At 27.4% G+C, this 17711-nt stretch overlaps 1 protein-coding gene across 3 annotated transcripts in view; it reads right to left on the bottom strand.

Annotated features, from left to right (window-relative positions):
• LOC112694250 (histone acetyltransferase KAT7-like) overlaps positions 1-17711 on the bottom strand; it is a 100975-nt gene that overhangs the window by 52729 nt on the left and 30535 nt on the right. For all 3 annotated transcript variants that reach the window (XR_003149551.1, XM_025569664.1, XM_025569665.1), the window contains one exon: positions 9562-9655. Coding sequence is in view for 2 of the 3 variants with exons in the window: in XM_025569664.1 (XP_025425449.1) it covers positions 9562-9655 (94 nt within the window). In the remaining variant the exon portion in view is untranslated. The remainder of the gene's footprint in view (positions 1-9561; positions 9656-17711) is intronic.

The raw sequence follows: 17711 nt of genomic DNA, 5'->3' as shown, positions 1-17711 counted from the left end.
CTATGACCATTGAACAAACATTATTTACAAATTTAAGTGGGGTGTATATGTATATGTTATTGAGTATTTTACTAACATATTTAAATTTTATAATATAGTTTGGTTAACTTCAAGAATTTGATTAGGTTGATTGTAGAGGTTGAATCCGTGTTAAAAATAGAAACAAATAAATAAGTATATAAATGTTTAGCCTAGAACAGGGGTGGCGAACCTATGGAACGTTGAACAAATTTTAATAGCACACTCGAAAAATTTAAATTATTAAAAATTATACACAAAAAAATTGTATACTTTTTATAAAATGTTTGTTACAAGAAATTCAAAGAAACAAATTATATATATTTTAAAATTGACAATATTCGATATACTTTCATATTTTTTTGTCAACTTATGTTTGTGAAAGCTCATTCGCCATAATGAATTTAATTAAATCGAAGGAAAGAAATTTTTTGACCGATTAAATGATTGTTCCATGTGTTTCACTAAGAATGACTAAAATGTAATAAAAATAATATAATAAGTCTGTAATTTTATTTTTATTTTATTAGAAAATATAATCTTCTTTGGGCACGTGAACGATTTTCAAAACCTTAATTGGAAAAATTTGGTATTTGAACCAAAAAGGTTCGCCACCCCTAGCCTAAAGTATTATTATATTTGTAAAGTACAACCGATTTCGAATTAAAAAATCATCATCAGACATATATTCAAAGTCAATAAAATTAAGACACGATAACTATCATCATCAAATCCCTAATTTCCCGTCTTATACTCAAAATAAGGTTGATTAATTATTTTGGGTCCTCAATCACGATAGTATCACCGAAAATGACTACACCGTTTATCTGAAATTTTCGAATAAATTTTCTATCCAGCTTTCCGCTTTAAAATTACCAGTTTTTTTCATCCATCACAAACTTATACGTAACGCCTGACAGTCTAAATGATCCTCTTTATCACCTAAATTCACCAAATGGGGTACAGGTAAATTTTTTCTATAATCCCTCAATAATTATAGTTCAAGAATTTTGACATTCCTAGACATCTGATCATCGTTTACATCCGTCTTAGAATACGATAAAGTTTATTTCCCCACAATTCATTCAGACTTTCATTTAATTCTTCTTCACTATGTAGTTAACTCCGCAATGAACCACTATGCAATTTTGATCATTTAATTTTCAATTCATCTTCCTTTCTCTGTAGTAGACAACACTTTTTCTCATTTATATTGGCCATAGGATATTTCACATTAAACTCAAATCATCTTCATAATCTAATAACTATAAATAGCTCGTAACTTTACCCGACTTCGCACGACTATACTAATAAAGAAAATTAGACCAATTTCCTCTTTAGTTCTAAACAATTTAAATAAAATGGCGGATAAATAATTTCGACGATTTTTAATAATTTTTTTGTCTCATTATATGTAATTCTATTACTGTAATGTTGTCGAGAAAAAAAAAATAAAATAATAACATTTATCAATAATATTTAAGAAATCGTGTACATTTAAAATAATCATGTTTTTTTCTACGTTGCAAAGTAAGAAAAGGATATTATATGTACATATAAAATTTACTGTTATAATAAAATGCTACGTGATGATTATAGTAGAAAATTGTATAAGACTATCAATATTATTATCATGTATGTGTCAATATGATATGTTTTGTTAATGCATCCGAAACGGCAATGACCCGTGAAAATAAACCTAGCCTTATACTAAACCACATGGAGATCTCTAATTAAAAACGTACTGGTATCAAAAGAACCCTCAATATGATCATATATCACTTGAACGAATTCGGATTACAACACACGTATAGGATTAAATATTTATTTTAAAGAATGCACGAAAAATGTATAACTCTAGAATCACGCCGTATTGATTAGTGCATTATTTATATGTAAAATAAATTACCCGTGTATTGTATAAGCTTGTCAATATTTTAAGCATAATTATATGATAATGGTCAAGTAATTTTTTTTTTTTAATCTAATAGATCGAAAAAATATTATATAACTTATATTGTTCATTGAAAATAGTGTATCTATAAATATTTATGTTGAAAAAAGATAAAATAATTTATTAAAACCCAAATTTATTGTTAGCATCATAATTCAAAAATATGATATAATTTAATTACTTACGTTTCAAGTAACAAGTTACTTAAAATATTATGTTTGATGTACGCAATATCATACGTATATATATATATATATATGAGTATAAATGAAGTTGTGAAATATATATTTATATACTTAATAAGAACAGACAACATAAGAAAACATGAATAAACAACAATTTAATTGAAAAATATTTTCATTTTATTTAATAAAACTAAACAAAAGAGATAACTATAATTTCAAAGCTACAAAAATGAACTAGAATTGTATGTATAAATATTTAACTGAATTTTTGTTTTGTACAATTTTTATATAAAATGAACACAATCGAAATTCGCATATATAAAATATCTAGAATACTTAAATATAATACGTTTGATTCAGTAAAAAGTAATAATATTCATTTGAGTGCAGATACACCTGGATTTAGATAGAACTTTGCACAGTGTCGATATAGTAATTAATTAGGTCCATATCTAGGTGGCAATTATTGATAGTTGAGAATATTAAGAATATAATATATATATATATATATTAATAATTAAGAATAATTTCGTATAACTATTACAAAAATTCACAATAACCATTTTTTTTTTTTCATAATATTTTAATATTTATTACTTTAAAATACAATATACCGAGAAAAACTAAACCAATTAAACTCTAAATTAATGATGGTACTTATATTTTTATAATGTATATTAGTGATATGTATAAACTGTAAAAATATCAAAAGAAACATGCACAACCACACAAATTTAATTTTCAACAACCTGAATTATTTGATGTACTAAATAGAAAAAATCAGCTAGACAGTAGGAGCGTAAACCCATTGTCATACAGCAGTCACGTAAGCAAGTATAATAGATTTCCTTCATGATATTATGTTTAGAAGAAAAGCGCTAAAAAAATATCTGGTTAAGCCTTACTATACACATAAGAAATAAAGGGTTATATACAAAATGTGAACATCTAAATAGTTTATGAAAACGTTAGTAAGTGAAAAGTCGGAAATTACGACATAAAAAATAAGAATAGTGAATATTTAATGCATTACGGGAGACAAAATTAAAAGTAGAAATATGAATAAAAAATTGATGAGTAGCATCCAATGTTATACTCGAAAAAAAAAACTAACGAATACGCAATATGGTTGAGATGGCATAGATGTAAATAAAAAAAGAGAGGATAATGCGAGCAAGCGATGGGGTAAAATTGGTGGAATTATAATTATGCAGCATTTATAAAGCATGAAATAATTATTTTAAGTGCACACGCGCGTCTCAAGTGGAATGTAAAAACGGAAAATTCTTGTATGATATAGGCTTCATCCGATGAGAAAAGAGGCAATCGAAAATAAGAGGGTTAACTTAAAGACACCTACGGTTTTATCCCAAATGTATATTAAATGTATTGCAGTAGATAACGTAGATTATTGTTCAAATTGAAAAGAACTGAGAATACGAACAACCGTAAAATTACGTTATTGAAAAGAGTGATGGAAACGTACATTAAATGTATTAACAAAGAGTTCTGCAAACATTGAAATAAAATGAACGAGCAGGCATTTTGCGCAGTGATCAATTTGTTTTAAATGGATTGTATAATTTAAATCAACAGTTTTAATTTTAATTTTATAAAATTTTTAGACAACTTTTTTGAATCCATTTTATTAGATTTGATGAATATTATTAGAATCTACATTATCATATATTATCAAAAGATAACATATTTAGATTCAAAATTGGGAATAAAGATAAAAAAATTATGTAATATACAATATAAACTTAGTAAGTAACATAAAAAGCTGTATGGAATTATTATTCAAATTGAAATACGAATGTCTCATTAAAAATAAATTATATTATAATATCCGATTTATAAGTGTATCATTTATACTAAAGCAGGATATCTTGAAATATCTTTGAAAGTTACAAAATTTAATATTTAGTTGTAAAAACAGTTAACACCAATTCATTATTTATGTATGCAAATAAAAGTAAGACACTGAAAACCATGATTCATTGGAATATAATTATTATTTTTAGTAAATATATATATATATATATATTTACAAAACAAAACGATCCATAAAAATATATATTCATAACTTGAATAATAAAATTATATCATAGCGATATACACCATGAGGTATTCGTTTAATAAATTAAAAAAATGTTAACGTTTTGTCCGTCGATATGGTTTTAATTTGTTAGAAGGGTATTTTAAAATTATAAAACTAGAAATCGTATATCAAAGAATTTTCACTGCGTTTGAAATCGGGTTGTGAGTTAGGACCATAAAATATACTAAAATAGCTGAATTTGGTTTTCGCTAAAGCAATAAACAATAAAAAGAAAACAAGTGCAAATAAAACTACAGACATTTAATTTTAAAATAAAATGTCTGATTCAGCACATTTTCGGTTTGAAAAAGTACGTGTTCTAAGAACTTATTACTTTTAAAAATAAACCGATATCGAAACTTATTTGTAGTCACAATATTCCCGTTTTATCATGCTAATTGAGAATTGGAATAAATAATTGGAATATTAATATACATGAATCCATTGTATGTACTAAGTTAATAATTCTTTATAACTAATACAGTTGGCTTTTATTATATATTTAACTATATACAATTTCAGTACTTGTCTGACATGAAACCTATTTTTTAGCAAAATTTCACTTAATAATTTTACAATTTAAGAACCTTAAATCGTCCTTTAAAAGAAAAAAAAATATTTCATAAATAATATTGACACTCGAATTCGTTATGTGCTCTTTGAAATACGCATGCATTTACGATTGCAGTACTACAAAAGCTTAAATACGTTTTAAATCTCAAAAAGGTCAACAAAACCATTATAAATTAGAAACGAAAAACGGAAAAATGATACATGTCAAAAAGAATTGCTAATCTTTTGAGAAATATCCTTGGACCTAAAACATGGGGGGATAGTGTGTAACGCACTATAACGAATACAAAACTACAACGTACATAAAGTATACATATATATATATATATATATATATATATATATTATACTTTTATCATGTATTGTGTGTGAACAAACGGGGAAATGGGAGACTTGAATACCATATACGCAGTACGCGTAGAATGCACTGCAAACAATTTATTGTGAGAATAGTGCGTTGTAAAATAAAAAGAAGGGGGTGAAAAGCCGCAGAAACTTTTCGGGAGTACGAGACGGAGAAGACGGAAAAACAAGTAAGTGCAAAACAAGAAGAAACGAGAAACTAATGCGAGTGTACAATACGTTTATACATAAAACATAGTTGTGTGTGCACATCAGTACACTGTTAACGTTGAGCGACGGCGGGACGAGTGCGATCTCCGGTCGGAAAATGAGTTTTTCGGCGTCTGCGGAACTCCCGTCGATAAGTCAACAAGCGGAAAACTCTGCCCGCGCGCGCACGGGTTAATTGAACAAATGTTTGGCGCGGAGATGGAAGAGCCCGTCGGACGGCACCTGCAATAGGGCACCATCGACAGCGGCTGCGCGATAATCAGGTAGTCGACGGACGCCGAAGGACGGGAAGGGATGGGCTGCTGTGCGCCAGCGTTTTAATCGAACAAACTTTTTTCCAATTTTTTTCACTCCCCGTCCATCCCTCTGCTATATCGCTCGTGAATTTTTTTTTCACTTTTTTACACCGTATGATTCACCCTTCTATCCGTATTCCAGGAATGCGACACGGCCATCAGCAGAGAGTGTCCGGCTAGACCGGCACGGGTCGCGGGGAACGTGCGTGTATTTATATACATATATATGAATACGTAGTATATACATCGGTCTGTGCGTTTTGAATTCCCCTCCGCCCTCGCACGACCGACAACGCGTGCGCCTATGCACATAGAGCTCAACGTCGCCACTACTCATTGCCCACTCATACACACATTTATACATGTAAAATAACACACTACTACTAAGACAACTACACTAATATTACTACTACTACTACAACTACTACTACTACTACTACTACGCTGCTGCTGCGATGCAATATTCAATATTTTACATGTACATATATACGCATTAGGTCGGTTCGAAAAGCCGCCGGTACGAATACACTTAGGGGAGGGTTTACGATGGCGGCGGCGGGTACGGAAGGAAGTGAAGTGGCGCAAACGGCATGGGGGTGCGTGGATACGTCTAGCCGTATCGACCGAGCCGTGCAGGCAGTCCGTGAGGGCTTCCACGACAAGGCGGGGAAGCGGCGGACGTACGGTGTTCGTGAGTGTGTCGTGCCAGTGCGCGTGCGCGCGCGCCTATGCGCGCGCTCGTGTGTGTGTGTGTGTGTGTGTGTGTGTGTGTGTGTAGTGATGATGGCAGAGGCTTTGCTGCATTGCGTTCGCCACCGCCGCTGCACCGTTCATTTCCGGGGTGGCCACGCGCGATCGGTGAGTCGGCTGTGGACGAGCGGAGGTCGGCCGAGTGACGTTATCAGATGGACGGCTACTACCCTTTCCGCCACGGCTTACCTACTGCCGCGGTAACGTTCCCGACCACCCCTATACGTGTGTACACGCAGAAGCTTATACATCGCCTCCGACAGGATCAAACTGAACACTACCTCCCCACGGCTCCCTACCCGCCACCAACCCTTTCGTGGAAAACGATCAGTCGCGCACAGACGTACACACACTCAAACGTAAGTTTTACTCCGCAGTACCGCATTGTCAGGAACACAGACGCCGAGACTGTAGGGGATATTAACGTGCCCTACTGTGATAATAATAATGATTTCGTCCTATTATTATTGCTTTTTCTTTTCTTTTCCTTTTCACCATCCTTCATCGAGAGATTTAATTGTTTTTTTTTTATATATATATATATATATTTAAATATCCTCCGCTAACCACTACCAAGAAACAGTGTGGATTATGTTCCGTTTTTGTTTTTGGTCTTTTGCCATTTTTCATTTCATTATTTTTTGTTTAAAATCACAGTTGTGAATAAGTCAATTAATTTTGCTAATTGATTCGTATTGTATTTTATTTATCTAACCTGAAGATATCTCATTAAACGAGTGTCAGTTTCATCTAAAATAAAATCTATATACATATTTAATATTTCTATTTAATCCATTATAACTTTCCTAGCATATAATACTAAATTGTGTATTATACATATAATTTCTACTGTTCGTAACTATAAATCAAAACTCTGAAGTGTACTGTAGAGCATAACGAATTTTCAAACTAATTATAAAATAATACGATTATAATTAATTTGATTCAAATAAATTAAAACCATTTTGGACTAATAGGTTATAATTTTAAGTTACTAATATTCATTTGAAACTTTTTAACCATAAAATAAGTCCTTATAATTATCAATATATTTGTATTGAAATCATTAAATCATACTCAATGCACTGGTTTTTACTGTGAATCAATATTATAATTTTAATTATCAGTCAATGGTTTTACAATTTTATCTAGATATATCTTATTAATTTAACTTGCTCTGTAGTTATCCATTTATTGCACATATCCTTTTATCTTAAGTTATATGTTGGACAAATTTAATCTTCGGGTTGCATTAATTTGCTTTTAGGCAGTGGTCCCTACTAGGATTTTAGAAAGGGCCCAACAACTTTAAAAATTACTTATGGACAACATATATTTTTAATAGTAATTATTAAAAATATAAAAATTATAACATATAGATTATAAATGAATTAACTATAACTTAATAAATTGTAACTATAATGTTATAAACAATTTATAGTTCATAAAATCGATTATATTTATTAGAATAGTGTGTTTATAATAATATTAAATTCGATATAAGTAGAAACGATAAAATAAACAAAAATAATAAGTAATATATATATATATATATATATTATTTTATAAAAATAATAAGTAATATATATATATATATATATATATATATATATATATTATTTTATAAAAATTGAATTCTTATAAATTATTATGATAAAACCAATCATAATTTAACATTTTTTTATTTCAATATTAAGATAAATTCTAAAACTATATTCTTGAAACCTCTATATTCAAACAAAAATTTGGAATTTAGCTACACAATAGCAAAGGTATAGGTTATATATTAAAATACACTAAAATGATTATTATGTGTAATACTTATCCGATTTTGGTTGGTACACAGACTTTTCATCCCTTCTTATAAAATATGCATGTGAAAACTACCATTTCAAAACAGGCGGCTTAGTCCCAAAGACAATATTTAATTAAACAATTCCATTGGCAAAATTGTTAAATTAATCCCCGGCCAAGCTTTTACCTCGCTTTGTTTTTGGTAACCCAAACATTAAGAATAATTCTTGGGTCGAATTGGAAACATATTTTATAATGTGCATACAGGTATATAAAAATTCGGAGAAAAAACTTATAGAAGTAATTCTAGAGAATATAGAAGAACTATAATACTTCATACTAACAATATTTTCATAAAACTTTTTAAGCTAAATAAATACTCGTTTATTCATAATTTTTAACAAGCTTACTAAATAAGATTTACATTTATATATATATAAACGTAAGTTTTTATTATTTAATATTTTTTATTCCATATTGCGTAATGTATTAAATATTTTTTTATATAATGTAAGTAATTTATTGAATAACTATTACTTTAATAACAGAATATGAAAGTATTTGGTCATAGTTAAATAATTGGGTTAGGTTAGAGTAAACTTACTCAGTATAAGATAATTAACTTATTTATTAACTAAATGTATCAGAACACAGCTTTTAAATTTCTGTACTCATACCTTGAAACATATCAATTAACTGTTTAATTTTATAATTAAACTAATTAATTTTATTTGCATTATATTTATTAATATAATTTCATCACCTACATAACCAATTTCTTTTTTTAAACAAAAGTGCAAATTAACCTACATGAATATTGTGACAAGACCTGTGTGTAATATATTTATGTACGTCTAGAGAAAACGAGACTAAAATGTTCTAGATTTATAACATACAGGATAATATTATGGTGAATAATCAATTGAATATCACGGAATGTCAAAGTTTCAAAAAAATTGAAAATGAATATAAACCCCAAAATTGAAAGCAATATGATTTACTTAAATCCTCTGGTTGGTTATAATATAGGTACATTTCATGTTTCCAGAAATAAATTCAATATTCAAAACTACTTTTTTCTCATACAGACTATTTATCTACCTATTCGTTTATATCTGTTGTGAAACGTGACATCAATTCGCAGTGAAATAAGATATTGGTTATGTTAAAATAGTTGGCAGTGAGGAAATAGTAAGTGTTACACCCCTGTTAGCAATAGTATATATAGCTGGTAAAATACGAAAAACATGGACTTTCTCTTGCGTAGTGAATACCAATGGCAAACATATTCTGTTGAAAAAAAAATATTCTACTTACTGAAATCGATAAGAAGTCTGCCGTATCCTTGCCTTTGGTATGGAGGTAATGTTAGAATACAACTCACGTTGAAATTCAAAAACGAATTCTTTTCCTGCGAAAAAAAAGTTCGACAATTTAAATATTATTGTCCATTTGTCTATATACATTATATTATGAGAAATATTTGATCAAATTATCAATAATTTGTCAACTTTAAGTTATTTGTGACATAAATAAATTATTTTGCTTCATAAAATAAATTCCACTAAACACAATGATACATAATAATTTTTTCTTGCGAGCTAGCTTTATAAACGAGTGATATTCACAGTTTACCCTGACAATATAATAAACTGTATAACGAATAATATGACAGCAATGATGGAGTGACAACCCACGACTGGAGCATGTTTAACAATTGATCTTATACAATGCAATAATACTACTACTTATACAATACAATACTATATACTGGACAATTTAATAATACATTATTATATCTTATTGTTTTAAACTATTAATATGTAGAACTTTAAATATTACATTTCATTATTTAAAAAGAAATAAACCGACGAAACTGTTGGTGATAATAATTTCCATCGTAAGGAAAACAATATTAAAATAAGTATAATAAAATTAACATTTTTCAAGCTTAAAATAAATAATATCTTTGAACCACGTCAGAACTTTTTAAAATAAAGTTATTATTATTATTATTATTATTTTTTTTTTTTAAGGCTTCTATAACATAACAGTTCTGTTTCCATGAATTTATATTTTATAAATTAAACTAAACAAGGAATGTATTTATTTTTAATTTTATAGCGCAACAAGTAAAGTAAACTAGAGATTTGTAACCACTGTAATTCGTGTTATAATTATATCTTAAATAATCGTAATACAAGATAGAGTTAATAAATTATTGCCAAAAACTACCTCTGCAACGAATTAAATATATCATTATGATAATTCGTTACAAAACATTTAATACGTGTTCTGCTTTACATATATAGCTTAAAGTAATTGTATAATTAACTGTATTAACTGTATAATTGTATTGTTATAAACTCATTTTTCATTTAGTTTGGTGAAAACCACCATTTATGCAAACCAATAATACAAAAATATTCCAACTTAATACTCATACTTAAACTTGATACTAAATATACTAAATTGCTTTAAAAAACTATTTTAATAAATCCAGCAATAAGATGAACAAATATAATATATATATATATATATATATATATATTTCCGTAGGATTTTATCCAGATATCTTAATGTAACTTAACATATAAAATATAATACGACCGAAACGTACTTTATTTAGCTGTATTAAATTATTTTGGAATAAGAATCCCCGTGGTAAATTAATTAATTAATATAATTCATAGATACTTAATACTAGAATACATCCCAACAATTTCAAAATGTTAACCAAAAATTATTTTTATCATCATATTTTAATTTCAGCAGATAGTAAAGAATAAAAAAACCATTTAAAACTAACAATTTGGTTCATTTAATATATGTGAGTATATATTAGAGACGTAGTGGCAGAGCGGAATAAGGCAGACGTGTCTTAATGTAGTCATCGGTTCGAAATACCGACTGTTATATTTTCTGGGCGATGCAACCATTCGAGAAAAGAAACCATCCCATCAGAAGTATTTTGACATAGGTTCGCCACCCCTGATATAGACACTTAACATCGAATTCCACTTTAAGTTTCACATACATTGTGAATATATTTATTCATAACATTAAAACCATAAAAGTAAAATTGGAAACTTAGTAATTATGAAATAAGCTTTAAACAGTTTTAATAATCAAATTTATATGATTTTTATTAAAAATATGAAATATTTAGCATTTTTTGAGTCCATGGTACACAAATACTTATAATATTTTTAACTCCTTTTCTCAATAATTGATTTATTTCTCTCATTATCAACACTGACATTTTGAACAAAGATGTATATTGTAAATATTTTTAAAATATTTATTAATAAACATTATACAATTTTAATACTTGCTCACAGGCATAAGACAATCCAACAACACAATTCTGAATTCACTATCTATTAAAACTTTTGTAACATTTCGTACTTCAAAACATACTTCTTTTATTAATTTATTTCAATTTTATTATAAATAAAACGAAATAATTGGATAGTAAATATATTTTTAGATTAAAAAAAAGAAAAGAATAAAATTAATTAAAGTGAGTTTTTATCAAGTTAACATTAGCAAAAAAACTATGTACTAATTACGAATTTTTTATTTCAACCAGAGTATTGATTAGAGATGATATATTAAAAATATCGTTGTTATTTTCAGCGGGTTTTAAAACTATATAAAATAGTGGTAGAGCAACACTAAGTTTTAATATGCTCGGGACTATTGTGACTAAATGACCGAGAGCGATTAAATCTTCAGAAATATCGGAGGTAAGCGTCCTATAGTGTAGGTTCCTGATTACAACTCGAAATGGGTGTAGATGTGATGGAAAAAAGAAATGGTACTCAAAACTCGTTCTCCTCAAAAAGGTAATAACTGCATTGAAATTTTCTTGGTCTTTGGGATGAAAACATAAATATGACCGGGCATCGAGATAAAGAATACACTAGACCGCGTACTTGTAAACAGAAATCGAGCGGCGCTGATAATAATCATCCACACCACCGTACGGCAAAAACTTTAATTTTATACATTTTGTAGTAACGTTTTATTGACTTTTCTTCGATTTAAATTAGTGATTTTTAAAGTTTTACTACTATATTCAAAATAGCGAATCAACTGTTTATTTCATTAGACTTGTTAATCGTTTATTTGATATATTAAACCCCCAAATTCTTTTTTCTAAAGGATTTAAAAGTCCAATAAGTTCTGGAAACATTAACACAATCAAAGTTATATTCGACGAAATGTCTGGTTATTTTAAAAGTTTAAAAATACAAGATATTATTTTAGGTGGTAGAAAAATGATTGTACTTGGTTTTATTATTACTATGGAAAGTACCTTAAATGTAGCATAGAAATTACTAAATAAATATCAAAGCCCATTAAAATTTGTATTGACTTATAAAATGTCCCAAGATCATTTAGAACTTTTTTTTAGTTGCATAAGAGCAAGAGGTGGCTCAAACAACAATCCAAATTTCAGTGCAATTCAAAAATACTCTTAGGCAGTTATTATTCACAAACAATATAACTGCTGAATCTGAAAATTGTTCAAACTTCAATTACTCTGAAGCTGTTTATTTCAATACTTGTCATGTACTTTGTAGTTTTTTATTTGATCTTAATAAATAAATATAAAAACATGATTTATTTTATTATTATTTAAATTTCCATTAAGTAAGTACAAAAAAATCGTCTTTAAAACAATAAAAAAGTGAAATATTTGTACATTTCACATGTACGGCATACGCACTAATATGTTTCTTGCCGTACGGTGGTGGGGATAGCGTTTAAATCGACGCCGCCCGACGGTTCGTTTTATTTATGTGTGTGGGTATTAGGAGTGCGTGCTCCAGTATATTCTTTATCTCGATGTGACCGGGTAACTATAAAAGGTATTTGGTTTATATCAATCGTACTTGAAAACGGTTTTTTGAACAATGTAATATCATTTAAATTTTTAACTTGGATCGGAGGAAGGAGAGTTGTAGCAAGACTTACATGTGACTGGTTTCAAATAGTATTGTGGATAGTACCTAATGGGCTGTTATCGCATGACGAGGGAAAAACATTGTCATTAGAATCGTCTTCAATTGATAGAATTGCAAACCAGTATGGTAACGTGAATAACTTTGGCATTTTGTAGTTGTATGATGGTGAATTTATGGTCGAGGATGACGATATATTACGCTTGACATTTGGAACAGAAGAGGTCGTAAGTTTTTTATCTAAATTTTGGAAGAGAATCACTTTACCAATGGAATAGCAAAAAGTAGAGAGGTTTTTGGCAATATGAATTGAGATATGAGTACCATTCTGTTATGATATTGAAGTTCTTTTTCCATAACGCATTGTCCACGTAATGACGTTGTACTTTGCACTTTTCATTGATAACGGAGCATATATCGACATATGTGCGCACTTCACGATTAAGTTAACCGAACTGCGGTTGTTTCATTATAATATAAATAATTTATTTATTTATTAATTAGTTATAATATAAATTCTTGAATTTTGAACGAAGTAAAATAAAATTTATTTTATATATATATACATATATGTATGATAAACATTTTTACTACAAATTTAAGTACATCGAATGCATAGTACAGAAAAAAATATCTAAGTGAAAATGAAATTATTAAAACATTATTTTATTCTGCTCGTAGGTTGAATTTTTAAATAAATAATTTATTATTTAATGATAAAAACATATTTTCAAATTTTATCGAATACAGAATTTCGCAGAAATTTATGTGAACTTTAAGTGTATAAAACACTATTTTATGCTATAAAGAGCGTAGTACTAAATGTTATTAGATTAAAAATCTCAATTAAATACATAAAAACAAGTGAATTATAAAAAAAGTCAATAAAATCATTTTAAGGTAATACTTTATTTTAAATTGATAATATTGAACACATGGTATAGAATTACATGAAAATAAATTTACGAAATTAGTTAGGATTAGTTTGACACTTTGTTGGTGATTTAAAAATATTTATATGAATGCAATGTACGTGCACATATTATACATTTTTACATGTTCTTTATAGTATGGTTTACAGAAAATCCTTAACCCATATTTAGAATTAAGGAATTTGGTAGGATTTAATTTTAAACAAGATTGTTCATAGATAGAATTACTTTTATCGGGATGACCGAATCCCGATTATTTAATACCTAAAACAAAAAAATGTGGAATTGCACTTGGGTTGAAAAAAGGTAATGGTCGAACTACACTCGTTCAAAAAAGGAGTTAGAACTAAAGGCGGGTTTCCACTATGAATTTTCACGTGTACGTGCATAAAAATGATTATAACCGTATCGTTGGATATAGCTGAACATTTTTCGTGTACAGGAAAAATAACACGAAAAATGTTGTTTCCATGTTTTTAAAAAAATTCGTCTTTATAAACGTTTAAAATATTTTTAATTTTATGTATACGAACACTACAGCGTATCTAATTGCATTATATTATTATATTAGTTCATGAATACCACTTAGATAACGCAGATAATTATTATTGCCGAATATCGATGAAATAATCTAATATACCAGATACTAAACAGTGGCGTCCATATATATATATATTTTTATAAGAGGATGGCGAACTTCATATATGTATTCACATTTTTTTCCTATTATGATATAAATAATAAATAACAAACATTTGAAGAAAAAATAGCTATGGGATTTCCCAATTAACCTCCTCCCCTGTGAACTAACCTAGATACTAAATAAAATTATTACAAGTCGAGTGTAATACTTATTTTTTACACCACGTACTATGAAGACTAATGTTAACTACAAATAGTACACATTTTCACGTCACTGTGTAAATATGAATGATATTAAAATTATTAAAATTGAATGAGGCCGTGACTTAATTTTGTAACAAAATTACAAATTTCACAAAGAAAAACATGTAAATTATGGTGTTAAATGGCGTTGTACCCATTGTGGTTGTCTTTCAAAACTATATTTAAATGAATGTTCTACATTTATTTTTCGCTGTGAGTAAATACAAAATTATAAAGAACCACTCAATTTACCTTGAAAAATTATTTCTAAGTGAACAAAGGAAAAAGCATCTGACCATTGTATTTATGGACTGTTAAAAATTATCAGGGGAAGAAACTATCAACGCTCCTGTAGAATTATACAATTATTAAATAGCAACGACATAAATCAAATACAAAAAAATATAAATCATAAACGAAAAAACTATCTTATTTTACCAAAATCTATTAATGATACACATGACACTAAAACTTACAAATTATTACATTTTAATAAAGATTTTTTACTGAATAATTATTTTGTATACAACATCATAATATTTTCAAGCAAAAAAAAATTTAAAATATATATATATATGTGAAAAAGCAATTATTTTGTGTGTAGCACGTATTCACAATGCACATTTTTTTTTTTTGCCAAATATTCGCATTGCATACAGTTCACAATAATTATTATATACTATTAATTTTTGTTTGGCTTCCAAATAAAACTATATACATGAATAAAAACATATTTAAAATAATAACTAAAAAGTGCAATGGATCAGGTTTAATATTTATGCCAAATTTATTTATAGCAGATTTTGAACAAGCAATCCATAATGTAGTAATGAAAAATTTTCTTTATGTAAAATAGTTAGTTGTAAATTCCATTTATCACAATCATAGTACCGTAAAGTACCACATTTGGAACTTACAAATGATTACAAATCTAAAACAGAAACTGCAAAATGGCTCCGTAATATATTTGGTTTAAGTTTTTTAAATTTAGTTGAAGTTGGATGAACCTTATATATATGATTTTATGTCAAATATCCCAGAAAATAAGGATGTTTAAGACTTTAGTAAACTTGAGTACATATTTATATTTCAAACAATGGACTTTTTCCGCCTCATATTTGGGCTTCACATACAATTTCTAATTAAAGAACTACAAATGCATGAGTCTTTCCACGCAAAGTTTAATAAATCATTTTCATCGCCACATCCAAATATACTTGTATTTATTGATGTTTTAATATAATTAAAAATAGATACTTATATTTTAATACAGAATAATAATATAAGATTGTCAACTACATGGTACCAGAAAAAATAAACGATATTGAAAAATATATTAACTTACTTATTAACTTGTATTTGATAAAAAGCGTTTTATCAGGTTTCAGTTTATAAATTCAGTTTGTTATAACTAAGAAAAATGATTGAAATGGGTTTAAAAAAATAATAATAATAATAATATATTAATGTTTAAAAATAATATTGAAGATTTTCAATTTTATATACAACTATATAAACATAATGATGTGTATAAAAAATTATTTTTAACTATGCCAATGATTAAAATCATTGGAACTTCTAAGTCTGTAAGTGGGAAGAGAAATTGGTGTTTTCTTAACATTTAACCACTTCAAATAGATGATATATTTGTTGAAATACCTTTTTTGATCCCGTGAAGTTCAACTACTACCTGCTTTTTAACCGATTGCAGTTCATCATTACCTTTTTTTAACCCAAGTGCAATTCGACCACACTCACTTTTATATAATGTCATAACAAATAATATTATCATTACATTTTCAAAATTTGGGTTGTTTAATAATAATCAATGATCAAATAAAAAAATCGCACAATATACAAACAACTAAATTTAGAACAAACAAAAATTAGAAAGTGACTCTTATACAAACCCTATTATAATGTATCTGTACAAAAGAGTTTCAAGGTCAAGTCAATTTTGCTGTTTTATTTATTTTGCTGTACTTTAAACTTGATACTAAAAAACATTTTTTAATGTAGTTGTAATACAAAATATGTTAGCCACTATACCATTAGTCACATTGCATATAGGTATAGCATGCTTGGAACGAATAAAAATAAATACGTCCAGTTTTTATCAAAATATTACCAAATTATATAATTATTATAAGAATTCAAGAATACCTATTGCATACAAAAATATAAACTATTAACATCCAGAGATTAAAAATAATGTAAAAATACAAACCATAACATAAATATCATAATATAATATATTATATTCTTTACATAACTTTATAAATATTAATATAATTTTATTTTCAAAAAAATCTCAAAATTTGTATGTTAACAAATTATTCATAAAATAAACTTTAACATAAATTATTTTTATTTAACATGCAGTTCAAAAATGTTTTCTATTATTACATTGCAAAATATGTAATCGAAAAATAATTTTACCTAAAATTACGTCAAATATTTTCATGAATTATTATAAATTAATATCTATGTAAATTATTTTTTTTTAAAAATTTATAATATTTTTTAATCACAAGGTTATAGACTTAAATATTTCATTGAGTATTATAATGTTCGAAGAACAATTTGTAAATGAATATGGACAATGGCTTTATAGGAAACCTTATTTATATAATAAATATTATAAAACCAATGTCAAGCAAATTACAAATTTCTGTAAATG

This window comes from Sipha flava, unplaced genomic scaffold (assembly GCF_003268045.1).
Source record: "Sipha flava isolate LNK unplaced genomic scaffold, YSA_version1 126_pilon_pilon, whole genome shotgun sequence".
NCBI classification, from domain to species: Eukaryota; Metazoa; Arthropoda; class Insecta; order Hemiptera; family Aphididae; genus Sipha; species Sipha flava.
This window is presented reverse-complemented; position numbering and strand designations above follow the sequence as displayed.